Genomic DNA, 19675 nt, shown 5'->3' with positions numbered 1-19675 from the left:
GACCTCAGTTTCTGAGTTAAGTAGAAAAATTAAAAATTTAGTAACTAAAAGCATGAGAAATAACAAACAACTAAGAAACCAAAAAAAAAAAAAAAAAAAAAAGCAATAAACTAACAGACAAAAGTGACAAATTATTAACTTCAGGAATGGGATGTTAGATCTTTATACTTCCTACCAGGACAATAGGAGGACTATTGTAAACAGATTTACATAAATAAATCAAGCAGTTTAGACAGTTCCAGAAGATATTAAAGTGCTCGCTGGACAAGTGAGTGCTATCTCTTAAGGGCAGGGTGCCGTGTGGGAGTTGGGCATTATGGACATTTACTTTTTGTCTCCAAAAACCTGTTTTTTTTTTTTTTTTTTTTTTTTTGAGGAGAAAACCAACTAAAACTCAATGCCGACCTTTCCAGGAAGGGTGCGGTGAGGTTGGTTTTCAAAGATCTGGAAGGCACCATGGGGCCAGACCATGTGGGCAGGAAATGGCCAGCGGAAGAGGAGCTGTGCGTGACCTGGGACGGGGCGGCCCTCCGGGGTGGGTCCCGTCCCTTCCGTCCCCTCCCCGTCGCCCGGGCGACGGACAAACCATCCCAGGGCGAGCAAGCCCTGCGCCTGCGCAGCTCGGCGAACGCGCTCCCCAGAGGCGGCTGCCGGAAGTCTGACCTTTCGCTCCCGCTGCTTATTCCCATCCGGGGTCACGCTGAGCTTCCGGGTATCTCTGACAGGGCCGTCTACGCCGCCTTTTCGGCGACTTTTTGGTCTTCCGCTTCTTTTCTGTCTTTCTTCTTTCCTTTTTGAAGTGTCGCCGGCCCCAGGCTTCCCCGCCCGCGCGGGCCTGGCCGTATCGCCTCTCCGCCGCCCGGCCGGTCCCGGGTCTCCCGCCCGAGCTGGGCCTCGCCGTGCTGCGGGCTGCTCCTACCTCGGCCGGCTCGGGCGGCAGCTCGGGCCTGGGAGCGTGTTGGCGGGCGGAGCCGCTGGGCCCCGCTCGGCTTTCGGTGGACGCCGGTGAGTTGCGGGGCTTCGGAGGGGATGCGCGTGCACAGGCGCTGGGCCCCGGCCCGGCGCGCGAAACTTTCCTGAAACCGGCGCTGTGGTTTGCGCGGGAGAGCCCGGCGCTGCCCGCGGCTCCCGGGCTAGGGGCGTTCCCCGGGTGCCGCACTTCGCCAAGAACGCGGGCGCCGCTGCCTTCTCTCTGATTACGTCTGCTCTCTGGGTCTCTCGTGGCCTCCCGCCCGGTCTTCACTCCCTAGATCGAAAAGAGTAAGGGCTGCCTTAGATACTCCCTCCTGGTGTTCCGAAAGGCAGTGGAGAACTAAGGTAAATTCAACTAGTTAGCGTGGAAGGCGCTCGCTTAAGACATTTAGCTAACTAGCGTGGAGTCACCACGGGGAAAACACAGCTCGGAAGTGGCGGATCGTCAGCTTTTCCGGCTAGGCTCTGCGCCCTTTTTATCCGGTTAAGAACACATGGGGGGGGGGGCTTAACGTGTTTCCCAGATTTAAGTTCCCTCCCTCGTTTTTGCCTCTTTGAGTTTTGTTTACAACAATTAGATTGTGGATAAAAGAGAATGGTATTTAAGTTTTCTTTCTTATTTTGCCTCCTCCAGCTTTGTTTAAGTAGTTCAGATTGTTGGTAAGAGAAAGACATTGTGCAAGTTCGGTTGGAGGATTAAGTATTTTTATGTTTTTTTTTTTTTTTGTGGCTTCTGTTTGTATGCAGATACACTACCATCATAGTATATTGTTCTGTACAGCCACGTTTTGGTGTGCTAACCACTGTAACACTCTTAATTTGTTCTGACTAATTACCGTTAATAGAAACATTACTTGGTAGGTGTGAATAGCTCCAATTGTATGTGACCTAGAAATGTCCCGTTATACATAGACTCTGTGTAAAATGGTCCAGTTTTCAGTCTTTTGAGAAATGTCGCTTTGGGGCCATGTTGCTAGATTTTTCTTTTAACTCTTGGGTGGAATTTAATTTTTAATAAGAAAGGAATGCATTGTTAAAACCTGAAGGCGGTTTTGACAGTGGGTGAGCAGGATTTAGGAGTTAGACTTTTTGTGTTGTGGAGAAAAGAACTGAACATACACGTAGATAAAGTGAACAGAGAACTTGATCAAGCTTGTTTGTGTTAGGTAGATGTTATTTTCCAAGGAGTTTTGTAAAGTTATGTAAACTTTAAGTGTTTTATAATTTGTAGGAGAGATCAATTTGAGGACAATAGTTCCAGTTGCAGATTGAGAGACTAAATACTTTCTGAACTGTTACTGTCTTGTCTCATGTATGCTTGTTTGCACATAAACCTGTTTAATCTTGCATGGTTTAAGCATATTGGACAAAGTAGGCTTTAAGGGTCTCTTCTCAAGGCAAGAACCAGTACAATGGTTTAAAAACAGTACAAATTTTACCAAGGTTATTCTGCTTCACTGGTGAGTACATAGTAAAAAGCCAGTAACTTTTTAAGGTAAGAAAAGTAGGATACTGTCAATTTCTGTATGTTATTATAAAATTTATCATACTACAGATGACACGGAGTAACTTACACAGGTAGTCTCTAGTTAAGGAAGCTTCATTAAGAAAATAGTTAGAATTTTATAAAGTTCTGGTATAGTGTTAGTTTCATTTGTTCCTATTTCATTAAACTATGTTTTATAAGGATTCCTTGTATTTTGTTTTGCTTTTGAGTCAAGTCTCACTATATAGCCTTGGCTAGCCTAGAACTTGCTTAATGGACCAGGCAGGCCTTGAGCTCACAGTGTGCCTTTTGAGTACTGGCATCAAATATGTGTGCTACCACACCTTGCTCCCTTGTATTTTTGTAATAGATCATTGTTTCAATATCATTACAGTCATGATTGATGTATAATAGAAAAAGGATTTCATGTCTCTAATTGGTCATATAGCCTACTGATGGGAGTGAACAGTGGATACTATTTGTTAAATTTCTTAGGAATGGTTCTGTTTTGAAGACTTCCCAGTTAAGTGTTTGACTTGAGGGTCAAGATTCTTGAGAGAGCCTGACTGGTATTTTATCTTGGAGGGACTCCAAAAGAGTGGCTTCTTCTCAGAGGCAGGCCAATCTCTGTGCAGAGAGTTCTAGGCCAGCCAGCAAAACACAGTGAGACCCTTTCCCAATAAAATAGTAAAATAGAATGTAATGCTCATTTTGCACTTGATTATGCTGAACTGGATACATAAATGAGGTGTATTATTAGCATTTTTTGCATATTTAAGTCTGAATGCAGACTTAATAGGTCCTTATTTGGGTCCAGAAGAAAATGGCAGTTTATTTATCGGTATAAATTGTCTAGGTGTTGAACAATGGACTTCTGTAAATGAACCCAAGATAGTATTTGTGGTTGTTTTTATTTTATTTTATTTCAGATGTATCTATTATTTTATGAGCATGCCTGATGCCCTGGAAGGTCAGAAGAAGGCACTGGGTTTCCTAGAACTGGCGTTACAGATAGTTGTGAGCTACCATGTGGGTGCTCAGAACCATACCTGGGTCCTCTGTAAGAGCAGTCAGTACTCTTGACTACTGAGCACTCCAGCCCCCTTGTTTGCTTTTAGAGATGGGTTTTCACTCCTATGGCACCCAGGCTGTATTTAAACTTCAGATCCCTGCTTGAGCCTCCTGAATTCTGAGATTTCAGGCATACACCACTATTTCTAGCTTTGAAATAGAACTTACATGTTGTGTTTTTTGAGAATGTTCTTATACCCAGGTTGGGTTTGAATTTGCAGTCTTTCCAGCTAGTCTCCTTAACATCTTACCTGCTTACCATCCTCCCTTATCTTCCCAAGGGCTGGATTCCAGATGTGTGCCACTATGCATGACTTGAAATAGAATTTTTTGGTTCTAGTTTTTCTAAGTATAGATGGCTTCTTTTACTTAGATCCATAGTTTCTATATTCCAGCAAAATGAAATGTCAAGCAAAATTCATTAATTCATTACAGCTAAACTTAATGACTTTTTTTTTTTTTTTTAAATAACCCCCCTCCCCCATGAGAAACATTGTTTTTAAATGAGTAGTTCAGGGAAGTGGAGTAAAGGAAACCAAATCTTAACCACCATTTCCCTCTGAGTAATGAAATTCAGAGAGTACAGGTCAGCAGATACTAATAAAACAATAAAAATAATAATAAAAAAGGAAATACAGGCTTCCTGGAGAAGTTTGACACTTTCGTATAGACAAAAAAATTTTGCACCTTTTGTAACCTGAATAATCCTTTGCATACATAATATATACACATAAAACTTCTGTTATCAGTTTATAAATTTAGAACATAAATATGTAAATATAAATACTATGTAGTATATAGTAAATGATATATAACAAAGGTAACAATTTTTGTTTACATTGGTGTATTTAATGGTTATATTATCATAAGAACCAAATATCCCTAGGCAGTGTGTGGTAGCCACACCTTTAATCCCAGCACTTGGAAGGCAGAGGCAGGTGAATGAATCTCTGAATTCGAGGCCATCTTGGTGTACAAAGTGAGTTCAAGGATAGACATGGCCGCACAGAGAAATCTTGTTTCAAAATACCAAAAAGTCAAACAAAACAAAAAACATGTTAGAAAAACACTCTGGTAAAATTCATTGGATAATCTTAAAAGCTTTGTGTGTGTTGTTATTATTTTTTTAAAGTGCCCTTACCAGATAAGGGTCTGTACCTCCTGGGGCTACATGGTATCCTCTTGTGATGCCCCATCAGAAACTAACTCTGTAGATCAGGCTGGCCTGGAACTTACAGAGGTCTTTCCCCAGTTCACTTTAATATGTCTGTTGTGCTCCTTGTTGAGCTCATATTTAAGAAGTCATGTTTGTGAGACTTGAGTGTAGCCTCTCACATTACTAGGAGACATAATCTCACAGCAAACTTCTTGATCCTCTGACTCTTAGATCTTTCTGCCTCCCCAAGCCTTAGGTGTGGAAATTGTGATGTATCCTTTGGGACTAGGCTATATGACTCTGTGTTTTGATTGGTTGTGGTTCTTGCAATTGTTTGTGTTTATTGAAAAGAGTATTTTCCTTGATGAGAGGTGAGAACTATGTTAATCTGTGAGTATAAGGACAAATATTTAGAATGTGATTAGGGATGTTGGCTTAGTAAAGTGATGGCTGTAGGTTCTCCTCCAAGATCTATGACTTCATTAGCTCTGGGTAGTTGGCTGGGTTGGTTTTCAGTATTAGGCGTGACCCTCTTGTTGAGTGGGTCTAAGCCCAATTAAAGAGCTATTGATTACTGCCAAGGTATGCATGCCACTACCACACCCTTAGTGTTATCATGCAATGCTGGTCATTATTGTGGTTCATAGGCGTCATAGGTTAGGACTGTTGGATACTTCTCTCTTTTGGAAGCATTTGTGACATCTTCAGGAACCATGAAAGCTAATAATCTTCAGGGAGCAGAAATATGGTCTCAAGATGATACTCAAGAAATGCAAATCAAAACAACTTTGAGATATTATCTTAATCCAGTCAGAATGGCAAAGATCAGCAAAACAACCAGTAACTTGTTTTCTCTAATTATTCTAAAATTCCCCCCCCCTCTCTCTCTCTGTGTGTGTGTGTGTGTGTGTGTGTGTGTGTGTGTGTGTGTGTGTGAGATTTTTAGTTCAGGACTTTCTTTTATTTAGTGATTTTCCTCTTTGTTTTCTGTTTTTCATGAATTTTTTTGTTATACTGTTGGGTCACTTGGGTTCTCTAGGTATTTTTCTTCTTTGAATGTTGATTTGCTATAGTTTCTGTGTATTTCCCATTCCTTTTCTTCCCTCTTTGATGCTCTGTGGGTGCCTTATTTTAAGTATGAGTTACTAGAAGTCTAAATGAAAGCTGCTTATATATGAGTGGTGTTTGGCAGCTGTTTGCATTTCTTATAGGTAGGCTGGGCAAGTATTTCTGTTGACTTTTTGGTGATAGACTCTTTTACTGTGTTACATCATTTTTCTTATTATGTTGTACACTGTTTTTCAGTTAAGAATTTTCTAATTGTTTAAAAAAAAACTAACCAGGAACTATCATTTTCAATTTGTTTCCTTGGTTTTGGTATGCTACCTTACCCATCCTTTTGAAGACTAGCTTTGCTGGATTAGTCATTGAAAACAATTTTTTTTAAGAGGAGTATCTCGTGTCTTTCTAGGTTAGTGATGAGTTCTGATTGTTCTCTACAGTTTTCTTTCCTTTATGGAGTAAAACTGCTTATTGAAAGTCTTTTATGTATAGCTTTTGAGGAGAATCTTGGAATTTTATGAATTGGTAGGTGACATATATTCCTTATTTTTTCAGATAATGTAATTCCTAGGTTTCAGGTTATCACATTATAGCTTGCACCTTTTTATGAGTTAGGTTGTGAATAAATGTAATGATCTGAGCAATTTAATTGAATCTCTTGTTTTCTTTTGCTTAGAATAGTGGTAAAAGTTTCATTGCTATTAAGATCAGCGTATTAACATATTTGTTAAAATATTTGTAACATGAATACTATTGAAAGCAGTTGAATGTGCTTTAGGTTTTAAATTAGCTGTTAGTGACTTGTTGCCCATAGTAGAATTTAAGACCTATTTAAACTTTCAGAAATAACTTTGCATATGAAATGACTAATTTGATAGCTGGTTGTTTTAAGTAGTAGATAATACTTATCAAAGAGTTCAATGTCTTTAAGCTAATTATTTAGTATTATCTTTTATTATAGGAAGAAGAATACATGTTCACCTTCAGTGAACAAGAGCATGTTCCCAAACTCAATTTTGGGTCGTCCACCCTTCACTCCAAACCACCAACAGCATAATAATTTCTTTGCCCTCTCACCAACTCTTTATTCACACCAGCAACTTATTGATGCACAATACAACTTTCAAAATGTAGAGTAAGTATGGTGTTATATTGGACCATGTTTTCTATTTGGTATAATGTTTTTGTATTCAGTTTGAAAGCAGAGAAAATATTATTAAGCCTTGTTTTCTTTTGACTAGTTAAGTATTTAGTTTGTATTGAATTTTAGTTTTAAAGAAAAATATTTATGTTACTATTCTCTGGTTTTGGTAGCTTGTCTAGAGCTGTGACCTTACAGCCCCTGGCATATGGAACTGTCAGTCCAATACAGACCTCGACATCCCCTTTATTTAGAGGAAGGAAGTAAGTATTTTTTAGCTGTTTGTTAAAAGAAATGTTATAGTTCAAAGAACTGTGTAATAGTTGTGTAAAATTGTATGGACATTGTGGGCCTAGGTTTTGTTTTCTGATACCTATTAGTCACAGAATTTTAAAACTTATCAGAGTCAAACATTTTAATCAATCTTGTATTGCTTTATTCCTGCTACTGTAGGTTTTAGATGGAATAAAGCTATGTTTCTTCAGAAATCTGTTTTAATTGAGAATTTTAGCCACATCGACACCTCCTTTACTTGGATTACCACAGCAATGTACTGTAAACGGATACTTGATGCCTTAAAGAGGCTAAAAACCCACATCATACTCAGCAAGGCTGGCTTCCTTTGAAGCCCTTCATTGACTTGTAGATTCCTGTTCTTGTATTGTCTGTATTCTTTCCTTTTTGGTGATCTCATCTCTTCAGGTTGCCCATTATAATAGATTAGGGTCCATCCCTTAGGAGCCCAGGTATACTTAATTATATTTTGAAAAGTTTTATCTCATAAAATACTTTTTTTTTGTTTGTTTTTCAAGTCAAAGTTTCTTTGTGTAGCCTCGACTGTTAGCTGCTCGTATACACCATTTACCTTTTTGGTAGCAGGGCCTCTTCAAAGAGCCATGTGATTTTTGCTGCTTATGTTTAGTCAGGAAGCCTCTCTTAAATAAGTTGTGAGCCTCTTCTTGTCTCTGGCAAACAGAACCCACTTGAGAAAATGCTGCTACCAAGAAGACATACTTGTCTCTGTTCTTTTGTTTTTAGAGTCCCTTTTAAAATTTTTGTTAGGTTTTATGTGGAAAATCTTGCCCTTCGTGTCAGTGCCATTTTGTAGCTGAAGTTTTCTTGTCTTGCCAGGTCCCATGGCCGCTTCAGCTCCAAAATAAGTACAGAAAGGCTTATATTAATATAAAACTGTTGGCTGATGGCTAGGGCTTCTTACTGGCTAGCTCTCCCTTAATTAATTATTAACCCACTTCTATTAATCTAAGTATTTTTACGTGGTTTTACCTTACCAGATAAGGGTCTGTACCTCCTGGGGCTACATGTTATCCTCTTGTGATGCCTCTCTGCCTGCCTTTCCCAGAATTCTCTGTGTCTCCTAGTTCTGTTTATCTTCCTGCCTCTGTTGGCCAAACAGTGTTTTATTTATCAATCAATAAGAGAAACAAATACGGAAGGCGGCCCCCCATCAGAAACTAACTCTGTAGATCAGGCTGGCCTGGAACTTACAGAGGTCCACTTGCTTCAGCCTTCTGAGTTGCCACCACACCTGGCTGATATAAATCTTTCTATGGTTATTTCAGAAACCAATTTTAAAATAAATGAATTTATTACAAAATAATTATAATAGAATTTCAGAGGTACTTGCTAAAATAACATCTGATATTTGTGTGACAATATACCTTTTAAAACCTATCTAATTTATAATTTCTATGTTTAGTTAAAATAATAGAAATTTAAATGTAGTGTTTTTAAAATTTTAAATTTAAATTTTTAAATGTTGTCTTCTGTTTATACAAAGGCTATAGGATAACGGGAATTATAATTATCCAAGCAGAGATGATATAGCTGCCATTTGAAAGCTAGCTTTCTGCTTCTAGAACCAAGGCTTATGGTAAACACACAAGGTTTTTTTTTTTTTTTGGCTTATCATTGGGAAAGTTACATAATGATTCTAAGAATACTGACTTCATTTGTTTTATTTGTATATCTTTTTTTTTTTTTTTGAAATTGCCTTAGTTGCCAATTGGTAACTCATGAACGAAAATGAGTTGCATTAGTTCATAGTAACAGATAAATTGTTAAAAGTTAAATTTGGTATTTTTAATTGAAGATACTCAGTACATATATGCTGTAATTACTTCCAGGTTTAAGAAAACAAATGCACTTTTATTTGTCTAGCCCTGTATACTTTTACTTAAGAGTAGGAGTTCTACTTATTTTGTGCATCTGCAAAGAGAAAAGAGTTAGAATAATCCATGGAGATCAGTGTGGTAATGAAAACCTTAAAATGGCATTGCCCATAGGATTTTAGAGCTTGAAAGGAATTGGGCCTTTTTCTATATCATAAAATATTTCATGTGAACACCCTAGTATATCAATGAAGTTTTTCCTATCAAATTATTAGTCTCTTTCCCTCATGGGGATTGAACCTGGGGCTTCACAGGTGCTTTGCAGGCTCTCTGTGCTGGCCTAATTATTTTGTTACTTTGAAATTTTTCAAACATTATGAAAAATGTAAAAGATAGTATAATGTATCCTTTCCCCTTGATTTATTAGTTGTAAAGTTTAGCTATGCTTGTTTTTGTTTCTCTTCTCACTCACACTTTTCCCCCTGAATTTGGTAAAAGGAAATTGTTGACATTATTTACCTACTTCATTCCAAAACACCTCAGCCATTTCCTTATAAAAATAAAGGCATTCTCCTATATAACCAGAATACTTTAACACGCTCAAGACATTTATGCTATTGCATATTATCTGAGATGTAGTTTGTTTTCAAGTGTTGTCTAATACCCTTTATAGCTTTAATAAAAATGTCAATTTAGTTTTTCCCAGTGATGAAACAGAACATTTGTATATTCAAAGAATCTTTAAATTACACACACACCTCAATTTACTTATCCTATTATTAGAATTTATCTTTCTTAGTGCTTGCATAATCCTATAAGCAGGCATTCGTATGTATTGTTTTCAGTGTGGTGATGACTCATTTTGGTAGTTCAAAAACATACCATTAATTATCTTTGTTTTTGTAAGGCATTGGAAGATATCTCTTATGCTGAAAATGAATATTAAAAGTCCACTAGGGACTTAATAATGTAACTATTGAAAGAGTCATAGTGCTATAATTATCTGTTTCTATATTTGTATGTTTCTGTTGTCAGAAAGTTTTGTCTTTGTCACTAAGGTATATTTGCTTGTTTTCAGGAGAATAAGCGATGAAAAAAATTTTCCTTTTGATGGTAAACGGCAGCGTTTCCATTCACCCCACCAAGAGCCAACTATAATTAACCAGATAGTGCCTTTATCAGGTGACCGAAGATACTCCATGCCGCCATTATTTCACACGCACTATGTACCAGATATAGTAAGATGTGTTCCACCTCTTCGAGAAATTCCACTATTAGAACCTAGAGAAATCACACTGCCTGAGGCCAAAGATAAGGTAACTATAATTCAGATGTTCATTTTGCCTTTTGGAAATTTCATATAAAGAATATTAAAAGGATCAGGAAAACCTAATTTTCTGCATTTAGAATGTGTCCTGTTTTTGAATGTTTAAAGTTTCTTTTAAATATCATTTTGATTTCTTTTTTTCTGTCATAAGTACATCTGTCAGGATCAGCCTTTACTGACTTACAGATTTGGGATTAAAACATTTGATAATTGTTAGAGAATTCTCTTGCAACTGCTCTTTCTCAAAATCATTGTTAGTGGTAGTGGTTTTTTTGACTGTCCTGGAACTCATTCTGTAGATCAGGTTGGCCTAGAACTCAGGGAGAAAGTTCACAGAGTTGTACTATTACCTATTTCTAAAACATTCAACACTCTCAAGAAAGTTTGTACCTCAACAGTATTCACCTTCCTTCTCTCCTGTAAGTAGAACCCTTTTACTTATGGCCATTTGTGCCTAGTCTCTTTCATTTAGCATAATGTTTTTGGGTTTTGGGGGTTTGTCCATGTTTGTTTTTGTTTTTCGAGACTGCTGGTCATATAGTTTAGGCGGGCTTTGAACATGACTTCCTCCTGCTTCAGCTCACTGAGTGTTGTAACTGCATTTCTTTTTAGTAGAGTAATATTTATTTTCTTGTGTAGATATATACCATGTCAGCCTGATGGACTTGTTGTGAATAATGGTTCTGTAAGTGTCTTGTGTACAAAATTTTGCATGGGTAAATAAATGTCTTCACTGTCTTGATACATAAACAGGAGTGAAATTGTTGGGTAATATGGTAAAATATGTTTAACCTTTTAGGAATTGCCAAAATGTTTTGCAAATAGATTTTATAGGTATACAGATGTTCTACTCTGTTTACATTCCTTTCAACACTTGTGACATTTGTTTGTGATTTTCTCTCTTTAATTCCTTGCAGTAGTAGAGATAGAACCCAGGGCTTTTAACATGCTAGACAAACACTGAGCTACTGTTGAGGTTTATCCTTATCTTGTCTCTTCTTATTGGAGCCATTCTGGTATGAGAATTGTTTCCCTAATGTCATTTGCTTGTTGAACATTTGTATGTTTCTTGGAGAGATGTCCATTCAGATTTTAGTAGGTTACTTGTCTTCTGATTGCTGAATTATCAGAGTTATTTTTATATATTCTGCTTATTAGCCTTTATAGATAGATGATTTGCAAATGTTTTGTCCTGTAATTTTTAGTTTTAGATTTCTGGTTGATGACCTCCAAAGCACAACAACTTCATTTTGATGTATTCCAATTCGTTTTTCTTTGGTTGCTTGTGCTATTAGTGTTGAATCTCAGAAACCACTTCTCAATACAGTGTCTTGAGTATTGATGCCTGTGTGTTACAGGATTTGTTACTTAATTATTTTAATACAAGGCCTTATTATATAGCTCTGGCTAGCCTGAAATTTGATATGTGGACTAAGCTATTCATAACTCACATAAATCTCCTGAGTGCTATAATGTATTCTAAGATTTTTTACTTTTTAGTTCTTACATTTAGGACTTTGATGGGAAGTAGGCTCTAGCTATGTTCTCCTACTGTTGGTTCGTTTGTTTCAGAATTATTTTTAAAAAGACATTAGTTCTTCTGTGCCAACATTTTCCTTATTATGAAGTAGGAACAATTAGATAAAGTATTAGTGGGAAAGAGGAGAAAACAAAGCAAAATTTGAAAACAACATGGGATGTTCTGGTATTCTTTCTTCTTCATTCCTCTGTTCCTTCTTTGCTTTCTGAGTTTAACTATGTCATAACATGAAATCCAGTGAGGTGAATTCTCTGAATGGATATATAATTACTATATATGGGTTTTTAATGTATGTCTGCTAATAGGACATTTAAAATTTATTACTCAGATGTGGTAATTTTTGTATATATTTGTTTGTAGTTAACTAATAGAGCTAATCAAAGAACTGATTTTTACATATAACTTAAGCATATGTTGAATCTATAAATTTAATAACATATGATTAATATTAGTAATAAACATCTGATAAGATGTGATTCTGTATCTTTCTTTGCATAGTCATATAGAACCATTTCTCCTAAATGTACTTACTATCTTAGGAATTAAGGCATTTCCCCCAGAAAAGTAAAAATAGAATTTGTAATTGAACTAGTTACTTTGAGTGGTACTTTATTTCTTCTTATTATAAGAGAAAGAAAGAAAGCACTTTTGTTTGTTCATTTAAGTGAACATTTTAGTTTTGGAGACATGATCTCACTGTGTAGCTCAGCCTGACTTTGAATTTACGATCTTCTTGGTTCTGTTTTCTGAAAGCTCAGATTACAGGTGTTTGCCACCATGTCTGGCTTAAGTGCTCTCTTTCAAGAAAATTGATATTTTCACTCTTTAGACATTCTATTCATGTTATATATTTTTTTCAACAACCTAGTGCTATATAGCTATGGTTTTAAGTTAAATAAGTTGCTCAAAGTCATGTGTACTAGTGGTAAAACCAAGCAAGATTTAAAACCTGTCTCTGAAAATATAAAGAAGGGAAATTTAATGTGCTAAAGTTTAGGATAGAGAGATCACATTGTGAGACCTGGTTTTAGCATCACATGATCTGTGATGGTAATAACTAACAATTTTATTGAGTGTCTATTGCTGCCAACAGGGTGATCAGCAATTACATGTTATCCTCCATAGAATATATAGTGAACACAGTATCTGATGTGAGATACATAGGTAGTGGTTTGGGCCCTTGAATGCATAGTCCAATGGCATTGAAAGTTTTTGAATAGATGAAATAACTTATTGACTTGTATTTTGGGGAAGAGGATTGGTTTTTGCAGAACAGAGTTGTTTGGTTTGGAATGAGGTGGCCTTGAAAGTGGACAGTCATTTTAGAGGTTATTAATGTATCTGGATAAGAGGTACCGCTGTATTAAGTTGTGACAGATGACTGTGCAAATGATATGTGAGATAGTATATAAGGAAAATGGATAGATAGGGTTTTTCTTTGTAGCTGAGGTTGGCCTCAAATTCAGAGTCCTCTGGCCTCAGTTTCCCAAGAGCTGGGATTACAAGTGTGCACCATTATGACCCACATGTAATGGATTTCATTTAAACATTGTTGCAATTCCCTTATTTTGTGATGCAACAGATACTGAGTACCTACTGTGATGTCTGGGATTGTCTTTTTGACAAAACATTCTGAGTCTTTCTCTGTCCCTCCAACCAGCTCATAAATCATGACACAGAGACTTACTAATTATGAGAGTTTGGGCAATGGCTTAGGCTTGTTCCTAACTAACTCTTATAGCTTAAATTAACCCATTTTGTGTGTCAAACTTGATCTGTGTCTGTCTGGCTTCTCCGACGTTTTCCCTAACATTTTCTCTGCCCCGGAAATCCTGCCTGGATATTGGCCATTTAACTTTTTATTAAACCAATCATAGTGACATATCTTCACATAGTGTAAAGGAATATTCCACAACAACAAATGTTTTCTCTAAAGGACCAGATAGCAAATATTTTCGTTGTTTATGCTATTTGAGTTATTGGTTCTTTTTTTTCCTCCACTTAATAAAATGTGAAAATAATTTAATTTGTTCATACATAACAGACTATAAGGTGTATTTGTCTTCTGGGCCCTAGATTGCCAATCCTTCTTCTGGGTGAATTAAATAAAATATAACCCTTACGCGACATTTAATTTTTGCTTTAATAATTTTTCTTGAATTTGTTACAAACTTGGGTGCATATATCTTTTTTTATGTCATATAGCAAACTATGTACATAAAATGTAAACCATATTGTTATTAAACTTCTAAGCATTAATTTAATCATCCCAACATTATATGATTATAATGTACCAATTTGTATGGCCAATTTTAATTTAGTGCGTACTTCCCCTCCTTTTTAGCTTGGGTCAGCTTCTAGTTGTTAATTATACCTCATGAATATTTCTGGGTTTTTGTTTGTTTGGTTTGTTGTTTTGGTAATGCAACTATATCTTTGTTAATGTAGCTTCTTTTCTCTTCCCTCTCCTAATTTTGATCTTTCACTTTTCCAAATATAACCCATTTTCTTAATTTTTTTTTTTTTTTCAATGAAGGCTTCTGTTTGTTCTGATGATCTTGATTCTACACATCTGTTTCAGGAGAATTGATGTTTAACCAATAGTTTCCTGATCTGTTAACATGCTATACCTATTATTTTTGTTTTGAAAAAGGGTCTTTCTCTGTAGAACATACTGACCTCAGACTCATACCAGACTCATACCAGTCCTGCCTCCACCTCCCTCAAGCTGGGATCACAGGCACGAACATACCAGACTTACTCTTCACATACTTAGATGTCTCTTACATCAGTATCTTTGTGAATCTCAGCCTGTAAATCCTGCATAGCTTTTGGAAAATAGACTTGTCAATAGTATTATTCAGTTTGCTGCTGTCAAAAGTTTTCTCAGAATAAATTTCCCTTGTTAAAGTTAAAAATTAAAGTGAGAAAGGACCTTTTAAAATACTTTAAAATGCCCTCATGTCTCCATGGAAATGTGCTTCATCTTAGCAATGTTTCTCTATTCATTCTTTTCTTACAAAACTTTATGAAAATTATTTCATATCATTTTCAGGTATTTTTCTAAGTCTTTTTTGTTTTGTTTTGATTTTATCCCTTTTTGAAATGTATTCTTTTTGAGATTTTTAGTTCTTTTTTTTCTTCTGTTATTTGTGCTTGAGTGAGATTGCTACTTTTTTTGTGCTTCTTTTAGATGGGAAAGGCTAGGCAGGCTAGCCTCATGACTCTAGGCCTCCTCTTCTGCTTAATTTCCCTACTTTTGTCTGAACCAGGAATTCTTACTTTTGCATTGTTAATGCTTTTAGACCAAACATTTCAAGGAGGGCAGTTACCTGTGTCTTATAAGATGATTAGCTGTATCCCTACTGGTCTTTCAGTGCCAGTGACATACTCTACTCCTGATATGGTAACCAAACTAGTTTTCAAACATTATCAAGTTTCTCTCAATAGTCATAGTCATTCTAGACCTTTTCTTTGCCTATCACAGCCCTGCCTTGTTTAGATTTCTGGGCCTGACAGTTTTTTGATGGTTTGGTTTTTTGTTTGTTTGTTTAGGAAGGCAGTTTCCTTTATGTTTGAGGTTTTATTGTGTTTGCTTGTTGTAAATTCTAGCTTGTGAAGGTTCCTCCTCAAATTGTATACTGGTCTACATGAAGAGGGAACCCTCAGTTTGGAGGGAAAGAAACGAAAGGTAGTATCTAAAGACCATTTGGCTTCTGGGTATCTGATTGTAGGACTGCCCTAATGTTGTTTCTCTTTTTTCTTTGCTATTCTGGTATTAGTGTTTGGTCTTCACTGGTTAGATTTGGGGTTCATAAAGAATACTGAGTCAGTTATGTTGTATTTGTTGCCAGTGTTTTGTTTTGATTTAGTTTGATCTGTTCTGTTTTCCTAGTTGCTGTTTCTCTTTTTGTGGGGCAAGTATTTACAGATTTTTTTTTTTTTAATTGCACCTGTTTGGTGGTTAAATTGTCAACAGCTCTTGAACCTTTTTAAATATTCTGAATATGGTTTAAAATACAACATCTTAAATGATGAATGAGACTTTTGTCTGGTCATATAGACTTTGGGGAGGCTTAAGGAGAGGCTGAAAATACAAAAGAGTTTAAATAATTGATAGAAGTGTTTGAGCTCCTGAGGTGAACAGCCAGCTTGGACAAAAAGATATTGGAAGAGGGCCATAGCAAGAGAACACTTTGTCTTAACAGAAGGAAAGAGGTGAGATTTCTGTCAGGACTGTTAATTTATATGTTTTAGCAAGATGAGGAATTGTATCTGGTATTTTTAATTTTCTTAGTTTTTCCCCCTCTTTCTTTTTCTTTTTTGAGACAGGATCTCATGTAGCTTAGGCTGTCCTGGAACCCCCTATGAAGCCAAGGATGGCCTTGAACTCCTGATCCTCCTACCTCCGTCCTCTTGAGTGCTGGGATTTGCAGATGTGCACCACTACGTTTGGCTTTTCTTAGAAAAATTTTAATATGAGCTTATCTTCAAGAGAAAGTAAGTTTAGGGGTCTTGAAGAAGGCAGTAAGCATTTTGTAATGGAATAGTGAAAAATGGGAACAGTATCTAAGCAGAAACAGAAGAGTAAAGGCTGAGTGATACTAAGGACAGTAAGCTAGGCTAACCCTTACACCAAATATTTGGAAGACTCGACTTTTCAGTTTTGTCTTTTAGTACTTTAGGTTTAATTTTAGAGAGAAAGTAATGTTTTCATTACCTTTGAGTGAGGATTTTGCAGCACAGACATTAGAGTGCGAGGGATGAAGTTTCTAAGGTGTGATGAAAGAGAATGGTTTGGGAAATGCGTTCTGGGATAGTGGGTGCTGAAGAAAGGAAGAAAAGGGAGAGCTCAAGGGACTCCTGAGTAGGTCTAGAGCAGATACATTAGAGGTGGGGGTGATAAGGAATTGAGTAGAACAGGAAATTTAAAATATCAGGACTAGAACATATAGCCATGTACATCAATGAAAAACAGTGAAAGAATTTCAGAAGTGGGGTATATTGTGATAAGTGTGGCTCACTACAGATAAGGGTATCCCCCATTATCTTATCATCCTGTGGTAGCGGTGAGAGTTGGGGTGGAGGGAAATGTTAACCACAACATTAATCTAAACAAGGGAGATCATCAGATGGCAACCTCATCTGAAGAAGCCAGGGTTCAGAGGAAGTTATAACAATGGAGTATAGAAGACAGGGACTCTCTAAATCTCTTGTGTGGTACTCATCAGTGAGACCACTAGAGGTAGAATAAACTTGAAGGAGACCTATGGTAAATAGTTTAGAATATGTCATGTGCACATGGTTTCTACTTCATTTCTTACTTATTTTGCATATTCTTACTCACTTGTGATTGTGACTCTTAGAAGTATAAAAATTATTCCTAGTTCACATAAAAGCACAGTGACAAAAGGGTTTTAATTTGCTGAGCTGTAATTATGCTCATGAATCACCTGACATTTTTCTGTCATTTAAATGTATTTTTTATTTTAAATTTATGTACTTTCTGAAACCATTCTTCGTGTGTGAGTAACAGTAGCTTTGTTTGGTTTTTGTTTTCTTTTGTGGTGCATTCAAGTTGAGTCAGCAGATATTAGAGTTGTTTGAGACTTGCCAGCAGCAGATGAGTGACTTGAAGAAGAAAGAACTCTGTAGAGCCCAGCTGCAGAGAGAGATCCAGCTGCTGTTTCCACGTACGTCTGCCTGCTTGGCATGCCTTTTGTGTTTGTACACTGTTCATGTTTACAGATGCACGGTTTCTTACTGTTTTCTTCTGCTCCTCTAGAAAGCAGACTGTTTTTGGTTGGATCGTCTTTAAATGGATTTGGTGCCCGGAGCAGTGATGGTGATTTATGCTTAGTTGTTAAAGAAGAACCAGTAAGTGATGAGACATTATTTCAAATTCATTCTTATGCAGTGTCAGTTAAGGAATAGAACCTGAATTATTTTAATTAGTTATTTGAATTTTCTCTTTACTGTAGATCCACATCCCTGCCCCACACATGTAGGCACCACCAGCATGGTGTGCATCAGAGCAGCTCTAGTAGTCCTGAGTTGTTGAAGTGAGCTAGCTTTGAAGTGTGGCTTTTAGTGTTGCCTCTTACTGTGAAATATCACTGGGTGGGTCGAGTATTTGTAGAGTTCAGTAAAGCAAAGCATACGGCAGTATTATCTTCTTGATATATTTTATTTCCATTTGAATTCTTAGTGATTCCCTTTTGAAATCCTTTTCCCCCCTTTGAAAATACTAAGGACTTTGAGGTTTTGGTTTGTTTGTTTTTGAAAACAAGGCTTCAGTGAAATTTTAAGTAAGACTACTGTGATTCATTATATTTAACAATTTTTTTTAAGATACTGACTTTCATGCTTTTATTTAACCACCAAATTGTGTTATTTAGAATTATATTGGATTTCCTGTTAACTAATCTTTTGAATATATCTTAGTATTATCATAATAGGTATTCAGTAAACTTACTCAGTGCAGTCTTTTGTCGTTGTTGAGGTCTCTCTGTTTTTGTTTTTTTTTTTTTTTCAGACAGGGTTTTCCTGTATTGTTTTGGAGCCTGTCCTGGAACTCGCTGTGTAGACCAGGCTGGCCTCAAACTCATAAGAGTTCTACCTGCCTCTGCCTCCCGAGTTCTGGGATTAAAGGTGTGAGGTCTCTTTTAAAACTACCATTTTTTTTTTATTAAATTGAGTATAATTTTAATATTTTATATTATGCTTTATAGCCTTAAGAATGCAAAAGAAGCCAGGCATGGTAGGGCATGCCTTTTTAGTCCAAGCACTTGGGAGGCAGAGGAAGGTGGATCTCTGTGAGTTCAAGGCCAGCCTGGTCTACAAAGAGAATTCCAAAACAGCCTGGGCTACAAAGAAAAAACCTGTCTCAAAAAATAATGATAATTTTATTCTCCTGGTTATTGTAAAAGAGACACAGGTTTATTCCAGGAAAGAATATGCTGTTTTTCTGTGTTTTGAGATAATATAAAAGAAAGAAGGATGAAAGAAACAAGCAGACCAAAGAACCCTTTAAATGTCAGCATAATGGAGATTGCAAGCCTTGCAGCTAGTCTACATACACTCAGGCATGTTTACTAGCTCTGTAGTCTTTATTACATGCTTAAGTCATATTGCCACAGCTTTTACTCAAATTGACTCTTCATTGTATGTAATCCATAAGCACTTTACATACATTCTTAATAAAGAAATAAAACATGTTGCAAACTTAAGTTTTTTTTTTTTTTTTTTAATTTTGTTGGAGGAAGTTGTTTTTTTAAACACCATTTATACAAAAGAGAAGATTGACATGGTTGTTTTCAATTAAGATTATTTGATTATAAAATGTGTATCTGAAAGATAGCATTGAGAGTTGACTTTTTCTGTAGTGTATATTTTGAAAAGTTACTTGAAAAAAGTATGTTTTGTATTTTGCTGTTGTGTTACATAAAAAATAAAAAATCGAACACTAAGCTAAGAAAAAAATAATGAAAAAACACCTTAACTTTTCAGTGTTTTTTCCAGGTCAATCAGAAGACTGAAGCACGCCACATACTCACCTTAGTCTATAAGCACTTCTGTACTAGACTGTGTAAGTCTCACATGCCTCTGACATAACTAGTATTTCAAATGTTGGTCACTTAACTTTTCTGGTAAGAATTACTTATTTTCTGATAAGAATAGATATAACATGGATTGTTTTCTTGTAACTAAATTCTTTTGAACTTTTTCTCTTTAAGATAGGATCTTGCTATATATAAATATATGTAGCCAAGTCTGTCCTTGCGCTTGTGA

At 36.4% G+C, this 19675-nt stretch overlaps 1 protein-coding gene across 5 annotated transcripts in view; it reads left to right on the top strand.

Moving 5' to 3' along the window:
• The first annotated feature begins 950 nt into the window (after positions 1-950).
• Positions 951-19675, top strand: part of Tent2 (terminal nucleotidyltransferase 2) — a 46757-nt gene continuing 28032 nt past the window's right edge. For 2 of the 5 annotated variants that reach the window (XR_007834422.1, XM_051182971.1), the window contains exons 1-7: positions 951-1005; positions 6709-6882; positions 7062-7151; positions 10096-10333; positions 17463-17577; positions 17670-17761; positions 19394-19472. Coding sequence is in view for 4 of the 5 variants with exons in the window: in XM_051182971.1 (XP_051038928.1) it covers positions 6746-6882; positions 7062-7151; positions 10096-10333; positions 17463-17577; positions 17670-17761; positions 19394-19472 (751 nt within the window). In the remaining variant the exon portion in view is untranslated. The remainder of the gene's footprint in view (positions 1006-6708; positions 6883-7061; positions 7152-10095; positions 10334-17462; positions 17578-17669; positions 17762-19393; positions 19473-19675) is intronic. The other 3 variants (XM_051182972.1, XM_051182974.1, XM_051182973.1) reach the window with 3 other exon arrangements.

The sequence above is a fragment of the Phodopus roborovskii genome, unplaced genomic scaffold, assembly GCF_943737965.1.
Source record: "Phodopus roborovskii unplaced genomic scaffold, PHOROB, whole genome shotgun sequence".
Classification (NCBI taxonomy): domain Eukaryota; kingdom Metazoa; phylum Chordata; class Mammalia; order Rodentia; family Cricetidae; genus Phodopus; species Phodopus roborovskii.
This window is presented reverse-complemented; position numbering and strand designations above follow the sequence as displayed.